This window comes from Chrysemys picta, chromosome 11 (genome assembly GCF_011386835.1).
Source record: "Chrysemys picta bellii isolate R12L10 chromosome 11, ASM1138683v2, whole genome shotgun sequence".
In the NCBI taxonomy this organism is placed as follows: Eukaryota; Metazoa; Chordata; order Testudines; family Emydidae; genus Chrysemys; species Chrysemys picta.
Window position 1 is genome coordinate 10,647,587 of NC_088801.1, and position 20,664 is coordinate 10,668,250.

The 20,664-nt window shown below is 45.9% G+C and overlaps 1 protein-coding gene and 1 long non-coding RNA gene across 10 annotated transcripts in view; one reads left to right on the plus strand and one right to left on the minus strand.

Moving 5' to 3' along the window:
- SEMA5B (semaphorin 5B) overlaps nucleotides 1–20,664 on the minus strand; it is a 345,985-nt gene that overhangs the window by 85,043 nt on the left and 240,278 nt on the right. For 7 of the 8 annotated variants that reach the window (XM_005279803.4, XM_005279806.4, XM_065561487.1 and 4 more), the window contains 2 exons: nucleotides 13,521–13,583; nucleotides 387–485 (listed from right to left, as the gene is read on the minus strand). In XM_005279803.4, coding sequence (XP_005279860.1) covers nucleotides 387–485; nucleotides 13,521–13,583 — 162 coding nt within the window. The remainder of the gene's footprint in view (nucleotides 1–386; nucleotides 486–13,520; nucleotides 13,584–20,664) is intronic. The other variant, XM_065561488.1, reaches the window with a different exon arrangement.
- LOC101947704 (uncharacterized) lies at nucleotides 1,630–20,126 on the plus strand. Of its 2 annotated transcripts, XR_006172784.2 has the most exons (4): nucleotides 1,630–1,906; nucleotides 15,911–17,016; nucleotides 17,893–18,049; nucleotides 18,478–20,126. It is a non-coding gene; the product is annotated as an uncharacterized LOC101947704 (long non-coding RNA). The 2 variants fall into 2 exon arrangements; XR_006172783.2 differs by having other exon boundaries at nucleotides 15,911–18,049.

The window sequence follows — 20,664 nt, forward strand, 5'->3', positions numbered from 1 at the left end:
CTACAAGGGGCTGGGGTGAGGACAAGTGAAAAAAACCTCTCCTCCAAAAACAAAAGGGTAGTCCGAGTCCTAGCCCCTTCCACCACAATCAGCCTCCCACCTCACAAAGCACTACCCTATAGGGAGTGTGTGACTCACAAGGCCACAAATATTGTTTTGTAGCTGAACCCAATCCATATATAGCATCAGCCTCATTTCCCAGCAAGGGGGGTGGGTGGGGTCACAGCAAAGAGACACAATTTCAGATCAGCTGAATTTTAAATATTTATTCTATAATAGGGAATATTCCATCTTCGCCTCAAAATGACTCTTTCCTTGGAACACACCCTCATCTCTCTCCACCATCCCTCCCCCCCCCCCCCCCAAAAGAGAAGACAATAACAGACCTGTCTACTGGAACACACTGGGGAGAAGGCATTGGTACCGCAGGTAAAAACCTTCTTGCCATAAACAATCAGCACTCGCACATAGTTCTGGCATTCCTCCTGCAAGAAGGGAAAAGGCAAACAGTCTATGTGAAAGGGGGACGGTCAAGGTAGCAGTTTTGTTAAAAAATCCTCGTATTTTCCTTACCTGTGTTACAGCCAAAATATACCTTAGAGCAATAATTATCTTTGAATAGCATCCAAGAGCCCCATTCAGGATCAGGCCCCATTGTGCAAAGTGCTGTACAAATACACAGCTCTGTATAGTCCACTGCCTGACTGGATAAGTCAGACAGGCAACAAATGACCAATGTGCAAAGCAAGGTGTCCACGGACATGTTAGAAACCCACTTTGTTGGTTACTCCTCTAACCACCCCCATCCCCACTCCATTGAAAGGACTGCAATAATCTAATCTAATTTACCCTTCACCGGTTATGCCAACGGTTCACTTTAGGCACTTCACCTAGCTTGCAGAATGAGGGAGTGTCCACAATAGGACATTTTGTACCCATTTTCCTAGCCGTGGTGCGGCTGTACCAGTATGACCAATGGCACAAGCTGTAGTGCAGACCAGGTGCCCTGCTTACATTGGGGTTCATACTGTTGCTAGCAGCAGTGTCGTTGCATTGTTGCTGGAAAAACAAGAAAGAAATTCTCTGCTGTAGACAAGGCCTGAAAGTCGAGCAACAAGGTTCGCTTGTGTCTAGGCTGCTCCACTGCCTGTTTCTCATGCCTTGGGACTGTGTTCTCAGGAGTTTCACAGGATGCAGCATAAAACAAATTCCCCACACCAACCCAGGCCACTGAGTGTCAGCAAAGCCCCTGTTTACATCTGTCACTGGGGACTCCAGCACGCAGCAAATGACTGATGGATCTGCACAGCCGTAAATCCCTGGTCCCTGCCCCAGTTCCCCAGAGCTGCCCTTAACAGCCCTGCAGAGTATGGGAGATGTCCTGCAAGACTGCCATCAAAATTATAGCTTAGGGGTCTCTGTCCACCCTGCACTTCACAGAGAAAAGGATACAAGCACTTGTTCCTCGACTGCCATTCATAGGGCACATTGTAAAGAAATCAAATTAAATTCTATTGTAAACAGAAAAGGAAACTTGTTAAAAATAACCACCTCATCTTGGCTACATTGGCTGCTTTGCTTTCCTCCCCCGCCCCCCCCCCCTCCACCCTCTGTAGATAATCATTTGCCATTAAGCTGAGCCCACAATTGCAGACACAGCTCCTTCTTTTGAGAGTCGCAATCATGCTGCAAGCTCCCCTATCTCCAAGTCCTACAAGCGGCTGATCATTTCCCTGAAGACTTCATTTGCAAGATTCAGCCATGTAAAAACACTCCATATCATTTGGGAGGGAAGAGACTTGCTCAGTTGGATTAAGTGTCCTATCTCCTTTCATTTGCTACATGGAAATCAATTCCTGAAAGGATTGTATTTAAGGAAAGGCTACCAGCGTTAGCTAAGAACAAGGTACTGATGTTTAGAATATTTGGGGATTATTATTATTTTTTTTTTTAAGATGCTACCAGACAGTGGGATGTGCACTTTCAGAGCTAGTCTGGGAGCACTCAAGGATTCCATGTGAAGGCTGCACTTTTCCATTGAGTCGGTAACTGCCAATCTTAATATCAGGTTTATCGTTTCTTGATCAGATATAGCAGGGATCAAATTTGAAACCCCAAGTGCCCTGGAACCAGAGCTTCAAATCCTAGCTGGGTCGATTCACCACTTCATCTTTCAGAAGCAGATAAACTGTTGTTTTGTCTATCAAACGGGACATTAAATAACAAGATCCTTATCTGTTTTGTGTTGAAATTAAAGCTCTTGTGCTTTTTTTAAATAAGACTAAGGGCTTGTCTGACCATGTCTCCTCTCGCTCGGTCGTGTTCTGTTGTGCTGTGTGATCTGATTGCCCCCCTCTACCCTAGAGGCGGCTGCATTTCACTGGTGGGTAAAGTAATTCTTGTATATGTAAGTCATAGTTCTGCAATCCCGACTCAGCCAATAACTCAGCGGGGGTTTTGCCTGAATTAGGACTGCAGATTTGGGGTTGATAGTGGTACAGGACCAAGAATATGTTGGTCAGTGGCTGCTATATAAATAACTAGACATGGGCCCAATCCCTTTTCCCCACAAAATTTTCTATTTAGGATGTGGGGAAGGTTCAGCATCTAACCCAGTATGCAGATCTGTATCCAAATTCTAGTCTCAAAGAAGCTAACCCAACCCCACTCCGACTCCCAATTTCCCCAGCCTTGAGGGGATTGTAATCAGCATCTGATCTGAATTAGCCACAGTTGTTTAATTTGATCTTTTGGGGGGTAACTTGTGTTAGGGGTGCGTAGAGTGTTGCCTAGATTCCTTTTTATTATTTTAGGAACAACTTAAACATCATTTACAGAATTTGCCGCTTTGCCACAGAACGATATTCTGGACCTTCACTTCCATTTAAAAAAAAAAAAAAAAAAGCCCTCATGGCTGGCAAGATAACACTGAAAAAATTAACGACCTGTAAACTGATGCTGCAGGGTCTTCCTGACTCTGCAGGCAGCCAGCAACAATAAGCAGCAAAATATGACATGAATTCTACTCCAGGGTGATTAGGATGCTCAAAGCATCCCAATCTGGCTGGTAAATTACCTGTATTTTTGAGAGGTTATGCACGGTTTTTAATTGTGCTCGCTCGAGCAAAAATGTAGGCCATTTAGCAAAACAGAAGGTGAATGGCTAAGGAATCTCTTGGCTGAGGAGATCTTACCACTGTGGTCTGAGCTCATAGCATTACATTCTGACTTGTGACTCAGCTTGTCCGCTCCTGATCGTGGCAGCAAAGAACATGGTTAGTATGGGGGTAGTAGGTTAAAACAGAAGCATTTGACAGCTGATATTTTTCACAAAATTGAATGAGCTGTATTTGCTAAAGTTTTCATTGGTTGTAATGGAAGCTAGGGCAAATAGTGGCATTTTCTACACCGCTTGGGAGGAGGAGGAAGGGAACGCTGCCAGGCAGAGAGATAACATGGGGCAAATGTAATTGTCTTATTCCTACAAAATAATTGCCTGGAATCTGCATAGCTTCATTAACCGAACTACGTCTCTAGTGACAATAACAATGCTGCACACTTCTGGAAGAAGGGCAATGATAACATAGCTCTTTTTATCCACTGAGCTTAAAGAATTGTCCTTGGCATTATTGAAAGCCTCATAACATCCCTCTGAAACAGTATAATAACTATTATTCTCCCCTGTTTACAGAAAGGTGAACTGTGGCAAAGAGGTGTTAAGGGATTTGCCCAAGGTCATGCACTTAGAGTCAGTGGCAGCTCTGAGAACAGGACCCAGGAGTCTTGACTTCCAGTCCCCTTCTTTAGCCGCCAAATAGCACAACCTCCTATACATCCCTAAAAATAGTACCGTATTAATCTTACATTTTTCACTGCTGCCTCCACACTCTCAGTTGCCTGTCTGTGCTATGTGAAGGCCTCAAGCAAAAGCAAGAATGATGCAGAAATGTTTAGATTCACTGACTCTCAAAACTTCCCCATGTGCTTAACATGAAATACCCTCTTATTTCCCCCCTCAAAATAGCTTTGTAAAAGGCCAGCCTTCTATACACATTCTTTAAATTTACCACCTTGTCCCACAAGACCTGGGGTCTCTCTGAAAATTTATCTGTGGCTGTATTTGACACAAATTTAAGTTATAGGGAGAAGTGTAACTTGTTAGTGAAATTAAATCAAATGCTGCAAAATAACCAACTTCAACTCACAGCCTCTGACTTGCCAGCTTCTTAGACATAAACGTTTTAAACAAATAGAAGCTATTCAGTGCTAGATTTTACTAGCTAGATGTGGAGCAATTACTGTTCTAAATAGGTGTGGCTGAATCCAAAGAGGTTTTCCTCCTGGTCACAAAGTTTGGCAAGCCAGACTCCATGATACGACAATATTTACATCACAATCTGATGTCATGACACCAGCCCAAATGAACCTGTGATCAATCAGCCTGTGGAATTCATCACCACAAAATATTACTGAGTCCAAGAGTTTAATCAGATTCCAAAAAAAAAGACTGGAATTTACATGGCTAACAAAAACAGCCCCCATTACAATAGATAGGATTATTTTCAAAAAAAGAGGATGGAACTGATATAAACCCTTATGTTTACTGCTCAAAAATATGCCAACCTCTAAATAGGGGTCAGAAAGAACTTCCACTAAGGACCGGCTATTCCATAATTATCCACTTCTGAGTTCTTGTTCTGTCCTCTGAAGCATCTAGCACTGGCCACTCTCAGAGACAAGATACTAAATAAAATGGACCATTGGTCTGATCCAGCTGAGCTATTCCTGTTTTCCTAGAAAGCAGGAGCATCTAACTGCTGGCCTAGTACTCAATCCACTAGGTCACCCCGCTTCAATATCAGGGAGAGAACTTCCCTAAAGCCCTCACTTGCGGTTCCATAGATTTCATGACCAGAAAGGACCATTGTAACCACCAAATCTGACTGCCCGTAGAACACAGGCCATAGGACTTCCCCAGAACAATTCCTAGAAATTTCAGAAAAACATCCAATCTTGATTTTAAAATGTTCAGTGATGGAGAACCCATCATGACCCTTGGTAAATTGTTCCAATGGCTAATTAATGGTTAGTTTTGTTTCCATGACTTGGACTGTTGCCAACTAATTTAAGTCTTTGCTACTTGGTTTCATTCATTCCAACATTTGGCTGTAAAAGCTCCATGAACGATAGATATAATATAGACTAGCAAGGTATTAAGAGCAGGCCTCATTCTGGCATTTACACACTTGCAGGCTGCTCTGAATTGTCACCAAGAGCATTTCAAACCCAATCACAGAAAATGGCGCCTTTCTCGCCTTCTCCCCATTACTGCCCTTCTTCATCTGGGGAGACCAGCAAGGCAAAGAAAGGGGGATGAAGTCCCTGCTGAGCTGAGGTTCAGATAAAAATCAAAAGGCAGTTTTCAGCATATTAACAACAAACCTGCTGTAGATGCTTCCCAAGGCATGTAATCTGTCATCTTTGAATACTGGGGGTTTGAAACGTGCCAACCCTTAATCTCATTGCACAGATGTATTTTTCCTTCTGACTAACTATATGGTGGGACCCCCTTTAATTGGGACCTCACTTTGAATACATCAGTGGGGATGGGTTTTCTGTGTGCTTTTTATTTCGTTTTTAGTCATTTGGCTCAAAATAGTGCACAACAGGTGAGCTGAACATCTTGGTGGATCATGAAACTAGCATGTAAAAATACAAACACATGATATAATGGGGAAGGATCGATTCTGGATGATCTGTTGCCCTTGGCAAAGAAACACATAAGCCATTCAGATAGCAAGGAAAGAGAAGAGCCACTTGGTGTGGGGTCTACAGTGGTTTTACTAGGAGAAATGGAATAACGTTGAACAAAGGTATAGGTAAGAGGAGGACTACAATCAGACCCCTAGTGGTAAGATCTTGGTTGTGGATAAATGGAAGTATATTTTCACACTACGCACAATTAACCTGTGGAACTCATTGCCTCAAGATATCATCCAGGTGAAGAACTTAGAAGTATTTTTAAAAAAGGAATAGGAGTTTATAGGGAGAAAAATAACATCTAGAGTTTCAACAGCAAGGGTTTAATTCCACGTGTTTTGGAAGGGATAAAAACTCTCATGCTTCAGGGTTTCAACCAGCCTCTAATCAAAGGGGCTGAAGGAACTAGGAAAAAAACCTTCCCTGTGGGCAGGTTATTCCATAGCTACTACTGAAAGGTTTCTTGGATCTTTCGTTTGAAGCAGCTGTTACCGGTGCTGTAACAGCCAAGATACTGGACTGGATGGACCATTGGTCTGAGGCTTGGTCTACACTAGAAAATTAGGTCCGTTTAACTACATTGGTCAGGGGTGCAAAAAATCCATATCCTTGAGTGGCATTGTTAAGCCGACTTAAGTGCTTGTCTCCACTACCGCTTAAGTTGATGTAACTTATGTCGCTCAGGAGTGTGAAAAAGCCACCCCCGAGCCACCCAAATTACATCAACCTAAGAGCTGTCCACACCAGCGCTAAGTCGGCAGGAGACACTCTCACTCCCACCGACATAGCTCCCGCCTCTCATTGAGGTGGAGTAACGATGCTGATGGGAGAGCGCTGTCCTGCTGGCATAGCGTGTCTTCACCAGACGTGTGACAGCAGTGCAGCGCAGTAGTGTAGACTTGCCCGAAGTCTCCATGTAGACAGCACTAAGTCAATGGAAGAATTCTTCCATTGAACTAGCGACTGCCTCTCTGGGAGGTGGGTTATCTACACCGACGGGAGACTCCATCCCGTCGGCGTAAGTAGTGTTCACATTGAAGCACCGCAGCTGTGCTGCTGTAGTGTTTTAAGTGAAGATAAACCCTCAGTTAATATGGTAATTCCTACATTCCTACCCTCCCAAGTGAGGCAATGGAAGCCACATTGCCTGAGTCATTTAAAAGCGGATCAGAGCAAATACTGAAGAATACACAGTGGGGAGAGACCCTGCATGGCTGGTATCAGGGGATGGACTCTAGACTGGCCCTGGCTGGTATTTCTTCTCTAATTCTATGATTCAGTATTTTCCACTGTAACTTACACATTACTGTCAAAGACTCATGGCTCTATCTATGGCATTGATTGAATGCAGGGGAAACATTTCTTGACAGGGATGGGAATTTGGGAATTTCCTCCTGCACCAGGGTTTGCTTCAGTTCCCACTTACAGCTCTATACATTTAAAGACATTGTTCGCGGCCCTCTTGGCTGCAGGGACAGTGAATACGAGTGCATTCAGCTGCAGCGGGCTCGACTGTGCCTCCCGTGGGTCTGGGTTTGCCTGGAGCAGAAAACACACTGCGCTCCAGTGGAGAAGCCCTGACGGGACGAAATTCTGGCTGGTAACGGTGTGGGAGAAGCCTCGGAGGCGCTCCCACTTCTACTCACGTGTAACAGGTATAGACAGCAGAGTGCAGCCATACCAGTGCGCACAGGCAGCCCTCCCCAGGCATGCCCCTTAAAAGTTCTATGGCACTGCTAGCAAGAACCAAGCAGATCATCCCTGCTCGCTGTGTGTGAGTGGTGAAGTGGGAAGGGAAAGGGCTTCTGTGACACCTTGGTGATTTGCCACCCTGTGTCAGCAACTACGATCAGCCCTGACAAATTCACTACACCTAACACATTGCTGTCATAGCATTTATCGATCAAGATGACATCAAATGAAAGCTTATATCCTAGTGGTCCTCATAAGCACCGTGTGACAGATGTACGAGTAATGTGTTAGTAGTTGCATGTACTACTCCTGAGGGTATCTTGTGCTGAAAAATTAAAAATTCTGCACCAAGAAATTAAAAATTCTGTGCACAATATTTTAAAATTCTGCCAATTTTATTTGTCAAATAAATGTGGAGGCTCCAGTAAGGCATTGGGGAGCACAGGCCACTGGCTACACAGAGGTGGAAGATCACTGTGCAGGTCCCCCCTCCGGGATATGGACTCAGCAGTGAGGCTGCACCCAACCCTGATACAGCGCAAGGACCGGGCCTGCCCCAGAAACACCCCAGGGCCCTGCCCCTCCGTGCCAGGTGCACCAGGTGTGGGCAGGCAGGCTCAGCAAGGCAGGATCCAAGTGTGGAGGGGTTTAGTGTGGAGGGAGCCAGGTGTGGGTTGAGAGGGTTCTGTGTGGGGCAATCTGTGTGTGGGCGGCTCAGTGGGGGATCTGGGTGTGTGAGGGGGGATCTGGATGCAGGGAGGCTTGTTGGGGGTTCTGGGTGCAACAGTAATGGAACTCTGCAGGGGGGTCCAGGTGAAGATGGTTGGGGCTCAGCGGGGGGGGTCTGGGTGTGTGGGGGATAGAGCTCAGCTGGGTGGTCTGGGTGTTGGGAGCTTAATGAGGGCATTCAAATGCTGGGGGAGTGGTGCTCAGTTGGGTGGGGATCCAGGTGCAGCTGATTGGGGCTCAGTGGGTGAGGATCCAAGTGCGGGTGGCTCATTGGGTGGTCCAGGTGCAGGGGGAGTGGGGCTTATCAAGGGCGGTTCTGGGTGTGTGTGTGTGGGGGGGGCGGGTGAGGCTCAGCGGGAGGGTTTGCGTATGAGGGGGATCTGGATGCATAGGAGTTAGGCAGATGGGGAAGCAGCTCCTTGTATAGTGATCCCTCCCCTTGCAGCTGAGGAGCGATGGGTATAGGAAGCACGGGAGGGTGGGGGGGAGTGTGCAGAGCTTCCTATAGCCAGGGGAGAAATCTGGGTGTGGGTTTGACATGGTCCTGGATGCTGTCCAGAGGAAGAGGAAGTCCAATCCTACCCAGCTCAGCCGGGACTAGCAGCTGAGCCCGGCCCAGGGTAGGAGCCACCAGCCGGGTCTTCCCCAATCCTGCCCCCAATCCCACAGTGATTTACAACTCTGCCAGCTGCCCTGGGCACCTGAAACATACTGCTTGGGGAGGGTCGCATGACCGCTCTTGTGGCTTCCCTTTGCTTCCTCATCAGAAAGTCATTTTTTCTGCGGGGAAGCAAAAAAATCTGCGGGGGACATAAATTCTGCACATGCGCAGTGGTGAAGAATTTCCCCAGGAGTAATGAACGTTCTAAAAGTATGTTTAAACTATGTAAGCAGGCAGGGATTGATAAACAAGTTTTTCCCAGACAAAGGAATGTTGGTTTACCTGTCTGACTAGGTCTCAGATGCAAATTAAGCACGGTAAACCAAAGCCAATGGAATATATTTGCATCTGAGGTATACAAGAAGATCAAGTTAACCAGAGGATGGTAAAGAAGCATGGTGTCAGCATACCACAGCACAAGCAGCAGGGGAGAAGGATCTTAGCTGGAGGTACACTTCAAAAGGACCCATTTCAAAGGATTACCAGACTATAAAAAGGAAAAAAGAGCCATTTTGCTATCCATCACCGAAGGAGCAAAAAGAACAGCGATTTTTGCATTAATGAAAGTTGGATCCTGGCCCAGGGACGGGGCTAGTGACACTGAAGCTGCTTTCGGTGAGCAACTTTCGTTAGACAAGGATTGTAGTCTGCTAAAGTTGTGTTTAATCTCTTAAAAGGCTGCTATACTTTCGTTTTAATTGTTCCCAATTCTGTTTCCACTATCCCTATTCAGTATCAATTAAATCTCTGTTTCGTAATAAACTTATTCTTGGTTTTATTATAAATTCATCTCACTGCTGTATATTAAGTGAAGTGTAAATGCTCCGCTAAACCAAACAGGCTGGTGTGTACACTTTCTCTTTGGAGACAGCAAACTTGGTTATTTCTGTGAGTGTCCAGTGACAGGGGCTGGATGCTACAGGAGAACGCTCTTCAAGAGGGCTCAGAGTGCACCTAAAGATGAACTGAAAGGCGAAAAAAAGGCTGGAAGAGCTTCTGAGGAGATTGGGTGGGAACAGACTGGAGTGACAGGGAGCTGTCTCTCTCTAACTGAGGCAGGGGGGATAACAAGGTGATTTATAATCCTGAGTGCGTTGAGAAAGTGTCACAGCTTCTTCTGGCCTCTTCTCCTTCTGGGGAATCAGCACTGAAGTTCACAATCTCTCCCCCTTCCATTTACATCATCTCCCCAAGAAGAACCTTAGCACAATCCCAGACCTATTGGCCGAGCTGGATTGACTGGGTCACCTTCACTAGCCAGAGGAGATCCCAGTTGAGTGACCCAAGACTCTCCTCTTCTACACATGCTTCTTCACTCTATAGCACTCCCAGCCTAAAGGAGCACCAATAGCAATGAATTGAGCCCATCTCTCCCGCATGGCACTGAGGTACAGAGCATTAACCAGCAGAACTACACACTGCTCTTTCCAAAGCCATTTCATTTAAGGCTGCAGCAAACAGATTTAATTTATTTGCTGCAGTCCACTCCTTTTTTCAAAAAAATCACCCCCTTGCAGGCTTCTGAGCACTGTTATTAATATGCTTTCAGATATTTATATTTATTTCCTTAGACAACCAATTCCATTAATCAGCTTAGCCTGCATCCCAGCCAAGCTATCTTTCCTCAACATGCAGCAGATACCAAGCAGGATTTCCTAATGATTTTCCAGCCAGTTTTATTTCAATGGACCTCATATCAAACTTGGGGATCAATCCTGCACTGCCAACTTTACAGGAGTAGAAGGAACACAGGATCAGGTCATTGGAAAAATTATAAGGGGCAAATCCGGACTCATCTACATTTATCTATATCCATCTATCTAGGTAGCTATATGGCCCCTATCATATCTGGTTTGTGTCCTTCCCAATGGGTGGAGAGGACCCAGGGTGAAATGGAACTAAGAGGACACACCCTCTGCACAGCACGGGATCAGCCCACAAAGCACATTCTCTTGTAGCAGTAGAGCCACTCCACAGATGGGGATAGCAGATTCCAACCTCTGGCATACAGGACTACCTGCGCCAAGCCTTTGTATCTGGGCTCAGCACATGGGAAAGACTGGCCCCTAAATGCATGAGAGGAATAAGAGCATATTGCTGATCAAGCATACAAGGAATGCCACGGTAGGATTTCTTCTAGTTCGACTTTTAATCAGGTGTTTCCCTCAGTAAGATTTATTGCTCCCCAATCACTATTAGCTCCTTGTCTCTCTTTTTCTTTCTGACCCCTGTATTATTGACAGCCATACAGCCTGGGACTCTCACAACTGTACACTACAGGCAGCCTCCACTAAAGTTTTCCCACACAATCCCCAGCGGGAAGGCATGCCAATTTGGAGAGCTAAAAATAATTTAGCACTCACCCCAGAGCAACGTGTTCGGAGCGCTGCCAGTCTCCGTGTACTATGCAAAATGACCAGTGGTGGGGTCTGATTGTTATGCAACCAGAGAGGAACATCAGCTAATGACAGACCAAAAAACACTGAATGCTGAGCTCCTCGCTAGCGACAATGAATGCATCTTTGACCCAATGGGGTCACTTCTCCCCATGCCCCACCCTGTTACTCATGCTAGCCACACCCTCAATGTGACATCACTTGAAAGACAGGGAAAGAGGCAGCAAAATGTTACACAATGCACTGCCAGCCAATAAGGTGACACTTTAAAATGTTGGTTTTAACCTGCAATCCCGAAGGGACTTGGACCTGAGCAAGCACCCAGCCTCATGCAATAGGTGGTCAGGTGTAGGGTTACTACTACAGTTAATGTTATTACGGCAATATACGAGCAGCTCACCATGTATTTTGTTAATATTAAATCTGTGACTTGTATTCTTAGGCTGAAGCTCCAGGCACTCTATGGCAAGATTTTCTAAACTACCTGAGGGATCTGATTTAGACACTCAATTGCCATGAAAATGAATGGGATTTGGGCACTATAATACTCTAGGTGGCTTTGAAAACCCCTCCCTGAAAAGTACAAATAAATATATGTTTGAATGGGGGAACTAAAGCAGACAGGTCAAGTAACTTAGCCCTGGCTATGGGATAATTGATGTCCAGAACTCTTGGCTCTATCTCTTTGGTGCCCATTATTGCAGTATCTGAGCATTTCACAATCTTCTGTGTATTTATCTTCACAACACCCCTGTGAGGTAGGGCAGGACTATTATCCCCATCATACAGATGAGGGACAGAGACACTAAGTCATTTGTCACATAAAATGACTGATAGAGCAAGGAATTGAACCCAGCTCTCCTGAGTCCCAAATTAGCACCATAAACCACTGGACCATCTTTCCTCCCTCCTGCCTAGCTACAGGTCTTGTTGTGAGACCAGTAGGCAACACCTGTCTGCTTTCAGTGCTTCTAATAGTTCAGTGCCACTCTAACTATTGTCCCTGAGAACTGTAAGATGGATTCAAGACATATCTGCAAGCAAAGGCCAACTGCATGCACTACGATCCGCTAAGCTATGGCTCAAAGTGAGTTTGAACTCAACTGTTCAGAACATTATCCTCTAGTGAAATGTTTGTCAAACTCTTTGCTATGTGATCGGCAGGGACAGAGCAGGCAGCAAAAAACCAGACACACAAACCATTGCTTTCCACTGACATGATGTTAAAAAGATAAAAGAGAAATTATCATGCGATGTGCTCAGTTGAGTGCATGGGAATCTCATACCGGGTTGCTCTGTGGCTTGACAAAATAATGCTTGGTTATAAATTCAAGTACTTCATGAACAATGGAATGTCACTTTACTCTTGCGCATTCCACAGTGGGTGGTGATAGTGAAATGCTCACGTAAGCGTATATATTCTAAAACATAAGTACAAAAGATTTCAGATTCAACTTACAAAAGTTCCCAGTGTCTTGATTTTTTAAATTCTCTCCCATCTTGGGTTTTTTTGGTATATGTATGTACAGCACCTAGCACAATGGGGCCCCAGTCTCAGTTGGGGCCTATAGGTGCTATTGTAATACAGTAATAACAATTTCAAACACCCTGAAGTTCCTAGCTTTCAGAACCGGGGGTTTGTTTGGGCTTCATAAGACGACAATGGCCATTTACAAATTGTGGGTGCGGATCTGAGCTTGAATCAAAAACACCCACAAATTCAGGTGTGTTGGAATGCAAGCTCTTTACAGTGACTGTTTTTGGTTTGAATTGCATTCTAGGAAGGTGGACCTATCTTATAAAGAATGCTGCCATGTCCCTGATGTAGAGAATTGTTTTGTGTCATCAGATTAAACAATGCTGTTTGAGTGAATTATACCAGGACATGTGCTTGTCTGCAATTAAAGCCGAATGCAAACCGACATGGCTGAGATCCAGAAACTGGCTGACTGTCTCACACCAAGCGTAAGCTGACCTGATCAGTCTCAGCTATACAATAAATGTTACTCCTGGTCTGCCACCATTCTGCTCTCTGATTTGTCACAAATTACTCCCCTTCCAGCAGTGAATTACCTTCAAATTTCATGCAGAGCAGGTCTAATAACTAGAACAGAGGGCCTTTCAAATGGCTGGTTCTATGTAGCTTATGCATTTGTTGTGGAGGCTCTAAAACCCTGCAGATTTACAAACTAGAGCGGGTGTCAGATGTTCCCTGCATGTATTTCCAAGGGTGTGAAGCAAATAATTTAACTGCAGCCTCTTTGTGCCAAAGCAAAACTTACCTCAGTTTTTCCTTTACTCTGACAGGACCTCCTAGTGTCTTCATCTGAGCCCCATTCTGTTGCCTGGGAAACCAAAATGTACAAGTCACATGATAATAGTGTGAACTATTGCTTCTTGGCTAACCCACATCTGGAGACTCAAAGAAACAAGAGCAAGCATCTCAAGTCAATTTATGCAGTGCAATTTGCAGCAGGCACTGGGACAGTAAACATAATGTCATATATATCATTCTTCTTGTGCTCACAGTGCAAACAAATGATAAATAGATGAACCATCCAGGGGTTGAGGCAACTAACCCGTTAACAGAGAACAGATTTTAATTTGCATGTAAATACAACATCTGATTATAATTCAAGTGGAAGGGTCCAATACACAAGTCCCATACACCAGGACTTTGCCTTTTTTAAAGGTACAGTGCAGTGTAAAAGTACCATCTTTAAGCACTAAATGGAACAACAACAACAAAAATCCTTACAGCGAAGTCGTAGGTATTCAACAATAATTTTGCACAAACTTGTTTAAGTTTTCTTAAAAGCTCCCCTGAGATAATCACCCTATTACTGAAACCTAGTGTTAGTCACACTGCAAAATCAGTTGGATAAGATGAGAAATGGAGGGATATCTTGGCAAGGGAATATGGGGGAAAGAGACCTCAAGGTGATTCTACAGCTAAAGAAATGTGGAGTGCTTGGGCCAGATGCTTAGCTTAGCCTTAGTGTAAAATGGCTATGCTCAGTGCTTAAATTCAGCTGGAGCTGTCCAGAGCGGAGCTCCGGTCAGGGGCGGCTCTATGTATTTTGCCGCCCCAAGCACGGCAGTCAGGCGGCTTTTGGCGGCGCACCTGCGGGAGGTCCGCTGGTAACGCAGATTCAGCAGGTCCGCTGGTCCTGCGCCATCGGCGTACCCGCCGCCGAATTGCCGCCAAAACCGCGGGACTGGCAGACCTCCCGCAGGCATGCCGCCGAAGGCAGCCTGACTGCCGCCCTCACGGCGACCGGCAGGCCACCCCCCGCGGCTTGCTGCCCCAGGCACGCGCTTGCTGCGCTGGTGCCTGGAGCCGCCCCTGGCTCCGGTAAACATTTTTAAACCTGGGGCTGAAGCCCTGAGCACCGGGGAGCTCAGCACCTTGAATGCAGGGGGGGGGGGGGGGGGGCAGAGAAGGAGATGGGGCCTCCAGGGAATACTATATGGGAATTTAAACCCTGGCTATATTGCATTGCCAACAGTGGAGTTATGCCCGTCTATACCAGCTGAGGATCTGACCCATAGGGACTGCTTAGAAAGAGGAGTCAGACCCCCAGCAAGACTGTATCAAACAGAGCAACTTCCAGCTTTAAAATATACCAGCACCAGAGCCAGCTGTTTACCACTGTCTCAATTTTTCCCCCTTTAAGCATTTTTAAAAAAATAAATAAATTCTAACAAATATTCTTAGCTTTAATAACTGGCAGTGAAAATACACACAGACATGCAGACTGTACATTGCTCTGAGTGCTAGCAAAATAGCCCTTCTAACAAGATTGGATTGTAAGATTCAGATATGGATCCAAACTCCGCTAAAGGAGACAGGGGTTTGGTGGGGTTTTTTCCAGCTCATAACAAAGATTGGTAATAGCAGCAAAGTTTGGTCTAGAACTGAACTTTCTCCCAACTTTCTGACTGCTGCCAATATTTTAATAATGGGTGTTTCCAGAAATTGTCCCCTTGACACAAGATGAACCCAGGTTGCCATAGGACACAGAGGAGTGCCTGCAGAACAGAGGGGAGCTATTAGTTTTTCCAATTCAACAAAATACACTCTCTCATAATCACAACCAAGGACGGAGGTAGCACCACCCAGTAAGCAGTATCCAGATAGGGGAAAGACACCATCAGAGGTAGGGAGATGACTCCAACAGTCCCTTCAGTCCAGATGTGGAATTTTAACTTGCAGCTCCCATCAGAGAGATGTAACACTACAGTTAGGGGGTTTGGATTCTAGGTCCTGGTTCAGTCCCATCATCACAGCCAGCTAGCTGCAATATTCTCTACCCTAAGATTAATTTTTGACAAGCTAAACAAAAACCAACCCAACAACAACAAAAGACCACCCCCACGACACAAACTCCAGAGCAAATAGCTTATTTGATAGTTTTCTTCCCATTTCAGAAACACTGAGAAGCAGCACTCTCCTTTACAGCACCCGTTTAGCATGACAGCCCTTGGCAGGACAAAATGAAAACAAAAAGAGAAGGTGGCTTACCTGTAACTGGAGGTTCTTTGAGATGGGTGGTCCCAATCTGTATTCCATTGAGGTTACGTGCATGCACCCAGAGCCAGAGCTTTTCAAAGTAGTATTGCTTGGCGATCCGTGCATTCAACCTTGTATTGCCTTGGGATTTCATTCTAGGTGATAAAGGGTGAGGAGGACTGGCCACACCTTCTCCACTGCAGAACTACAGACCTACAGAACCATAGCAGAGGGGTGGGACTGAAATACAGATCAAGACCACACATTTGAAGAACCTCCAGTTACAGGTAAGTAACCTCCTCTTCTTCTTCTTCAAGTGATGGTCCCGATTGTATTCCACAGAAGTTGATTGACAAGCAGTACCTTGAGAGGCAGAGGGTGCGAGGAAGATGGCAGAACTGTAGAACGGAGGACCGCTGCACCGAATGAGGAATCCGTCGCAGAATGTACCCTGAGACCCACTTACAGATTCTCTGGGTGGAAATGGCCTGTCCTTTCATTCTCTCCGCTATGGCGACAAATAGCTTGGGAGACTTCCGGATCGGCTTTGTCCTTTGCAGGTAAAAGACCAGGGCCCTACACACCTCAAGGGAATGAAGCCGCCGTTCCTCGTTTGAGGTATGTGGTTTTGGAAAGAACGTAGGCAGATGTATGGGTTGGTTGAAGTGGAATTGGGAAACCACCTTTGGCAGAAACGTGGGATGCAGTTGGAGCGAGGACTTGTCCTGATGGAACGTGGTGAAAGGGTTTTTTTTGCCATCATGGTGGCTTCCAGCTCATCAACCATCCTCGCGGAGGTAATGGCAACAAGGAAAGCGATCTTCCTGGAGAGGACAGGGAAAGTGCAGGAGTCCAGCAGTTTGAAGGAAGAGCAGACTTGTATATGGTCTGTCCACCAACAAAGACAACAGATGACCTCGGGTGGAATGCTGAGTCTGATGTCCATTGACTGATGCACAGGGGAATAGATTCTTTGCAGCCATAGCTGTAGACAACAAAGGTGCAGGTGGGCAAAGGGCATGATGTATGAGCACGCTGCCATGTGCCCTAAGATGGAAAGGCAGGTCCTGACCAAGATTGAAGGGTTGGAGGTTTATCAGGGACTGAATAGGGTAAAAAGTTGATTTTTCAACGCTGATGCTCACTCCTAGGGAGGAGATGAGTAGAAGCAGCGAGGACATCAATGCACGAGCTTCCTCTTTGGACCATGCTGCCAACAGCCAGTTGTCCAGGCATGGGAAGACAAGAATTCCCTGACATTGTAGGTGAGTCACTACCAAGAAAAAACTTTTGTAAAAATTCATGGGGCAGTGGTAAGTCCAAACAGGAGAACCCTGAATTGGAAGGGTCTATGCACCACTTTGCACCTCAGGAACCTTCTGTGGGTCGGATGTATGTCAACATGGAAGTAGGTGTCTTGCATGTTGAGAGCTGTAAACTATCTGCCTTTTTCTAGTGAGGGAATGATGGCTGCAAGCATGACCATACGGAACTTCGGTTTGCGAACTGAGCAAGTGAGGTGACGGAGATCCAAGTTCAGTCTTCATCCCTCTTTCTTCTTGGGTGCCAGGAAATAGTTTGAATAGTCCTCCTCTAGGGTAAAAATACTGCTGTGAAAGGGATCTCTATGCGGGGGTTAGGACGGGAGATGTGGAAGAGGCAGTGTCATAAACTCTATGGTGTAGCCATGTCAAAGACGTCCAAGACCCACTTGTCTGTTGTTGCAGCTTTCCAAGCTGGTAGAAAGCGTTTGAGACAACTCCCAAAAGGCGTGGAGGGTAGGAGCACTGATGTACAGAGTGGTTGACGGCATTCTAGGCGCACTCAGAAATACCATTTTTGCGATGACTGAGTGCGTCATGGAGAGGTCCGAGTTGCCGGAACAGGTGGATGAGCTCTGTGTATCTTAGGGCGCTTCTGAGGAGGTTTATAGGCCCAATGGTGATAGAAGTGAGGAGTTCTATAGCGTTGGACTAGTGGTGGATGATAACATTTTATCTTTGGTGCCAGTGTGTATATGCTCAAGGATCAAAAGATGGCTCTAGAGTCCTTTAGAGAGTGTAAGGAATCATGAGTTTTCTGGTTGAAGAGGTGTGATTCATGGAAGGGAAGGTCCTTGATTGTGTTCTGCACCTCTCCAGGGAGACCTTAGGAGTGTAACCAGGATTCCCTCCTCATGGCAATTCCAATCACCACGTAAGGACATGTCCGCTGAATCAACTGCAGCCTGAAGTATGGACCTGGCGACCAACTTGCCTTCCTGTATAATCTATTGGAATCAAGTACGATCCTGCTGAGGTAGTTTATCTGCAAATTCCTCCGTCCAGCCATGGTTTAAAAAAATCATACTTGGCCATCAGTGCCAAGTAATTAGAGATCTGGAACTGTAGTCCAGCCCAGGAGGCCTTTCAACAGATGAGGTCCAGTCTCTTACCCTCCCTGTCTGCCGAGGTGGAGCATGGGTGTTATGGTTTGATCCACTCTGACGCAGCCTGTATTAACAAGGAGTTATGTGGAGGTTCTGAAAATAAAAACACTGACCTTCTGGGGGGGGAGTAGTTCCTTTTCTCTGTCCCCTTTGGGGTCAGTGCACATGTGGCCGGGGTATGCCACATAGTGCATGCTGGTTGAAGAATGGCATCACTGATCAGTAAGGCCATACTTGTCAGTACCGATGCCTGCAGAATGTCTACTATCTGGTGCTGACTGTCTTGCATCTCTTCTAGGGGGATCTCAAGAGCACTGGCTGTTCTCCGTAAGAGTTCTTGAAACTGAAGGTCATTTGCCGGGGAGGAAGATGTCGATGACACAGCTGTGTTTGGAGACAATGAAGGGAATCTCTCCAAAACCACCAGTACCATTGGAGCCAGGCTGATTGGTGCTTCATCTAACTCCATTTCCGAACATCTATTGGACGAAGAGTGAGACAGTGAAACAGGAGTTCTTCTTCGAGTGATGGTCCCTATTGTATTCCACAGAGGATTATTCACATGCTGCATGCCCCCGGAGCTTTTCAACGTAGTATTGCTCGGCAGTCCACGCATGCGCACTCATATTACCTCGTGGTTTCGCCCGAGGCAAAAAAAGGCGGGGCGGACCATCCACAGCTCCAGTTCCTTTTCACCACCGCATGGTCCGAGTAGGAGCTTCTGCTTGACCTCTTGTTTTAGTGACACATTTTAAAAAAATTTTACACAACTGTTTTTATTTTTGCTCGTAGTTAGGATTTTGTGTTTTTTCATTGTATTTTGGTAATTTCTAGCAGTTTTTATATATAAGGACTTGGGATGCCGCTTCAACAGTTTTTCCTGCCAGTCTTTCTCCTCCCCTGCCCCCCAGGTCTGGGTACTGGATTATGCCGAAGATGCTGGGATTCAAAGTCTGTGCTTCCTGCCCTCGCTTGTTTTCCATCAGTGATGAACATTGTTTGTCCTGTTTTTGGGGAAAGTCCACATAAAGCTCCAGGTGCAGTGTCTGCCTCTCCTTCCCTGGCCAGACATGGGAAGGCAGAGCTCTCTGCCTCAAGAAGCACCTCATGGAGGTAGCAATGGGCCCAAAGTTGGATCCTGGTTGGGGAACCCCCCACCCCTGTACATCAACTTGAACACTCCAAGAGCACTCCCCCTATTGCAGAGCCTCCATCAGGATCTGCTGGTACTAGTGCTATGGACTCTGCATCGGGGCCTACCGTGAGCCACAGAAGCATGCACATATGCATGGCAGTAAGTTTTCCTCTAAATCCAAGGAGGACGACAACAGCAGGATCAAACGAGTTGGCCATTTGGAGCTCATGGCCCCAATATTTGCCTTCAGAACAGTCTCATTTGGCTTGGGAGAACCATTGGTTTTTTAGCAACTGATGCTGCCACTTGGTAAATAATCTGGGCTCTTTGGGACTGCGGCAATGTAACTGAGAGCAGAATCTGGCCCTCTATAGAAGAGCCTCTACTTTCCACACACAAGCTCAGAGTTACTCTGCAAACACAGTTCAAGTCAGGGATGTATCTCTGCTCTAAACCATGTTTTTGGTGCTGGGTTGTTTCCTTTTGTGGACAACACTGTCCTTAGGTTCCCCTAAGTCCCCTGATGAGACTGCTGATAACAGAAGCCCTTGCTGATAGAACGAATTATAGCAACATGTTGCCGGTGACTGCACCATTCGTCAATTTAAGTTTCATTAGAGTCAAGAGGCTAATTAAGCACTAAGGCATGTTTTATTAGGCCAGTATACACACCTCAGGTAAGCTCTGAGGCACAGGGTTGAGGGCTGACCGACTCCAATGACCTCCAGTCACTCAAAGAGCATATTAAAGATCCTGCAAAGGGGAACCTGGAGCTTCTTGTCACTAATAAAAATATAGCTGCAAAACCAAAATGCTAATGTATGTTTAAGGAAAAGTAATTGTACCTCGATGAATGAATGTGCGCCAAGGGCCTGTCTCAAAGCCAACTGAAGTCTGGCCATTCATTCTGATGAGCTCTAAGGGTCCCACGGAGGGCCAGGATTTCGAGCTCTCAGCCTTTTTATCACCTCTCCTTTTGGACTCAATCTGTTCTAGCTGTTTAGATCCCTCTGCTGGCCAGATCCCCCTTTTCAGCTCTGCAACCACTTCCGAGTTTCTTCTTTCATTTCTGCTGTCCTAAGCATCTCGGATTTACCCTTATTGCAAGCCTCCCTAAAAACTGCTCAGGCTTCAGTGTAAGCTTGTCCTTTCTACTTCCCTTCCAAGTCTCTCCTTTCCAGAAGCTCCTTATGAAGCCTTCCTCTTCCCCTAGACACATTCAACACTTCTGCTTCAGCCAACTTTATCTCCCAGTACCTTTCAGAATCTCTTCAGTCAGTCTTTCCAAGGAGACATATGTATTCTGCGGCACATTGAGTATATAAAGCACATGTGTGTCTGGCTGATACC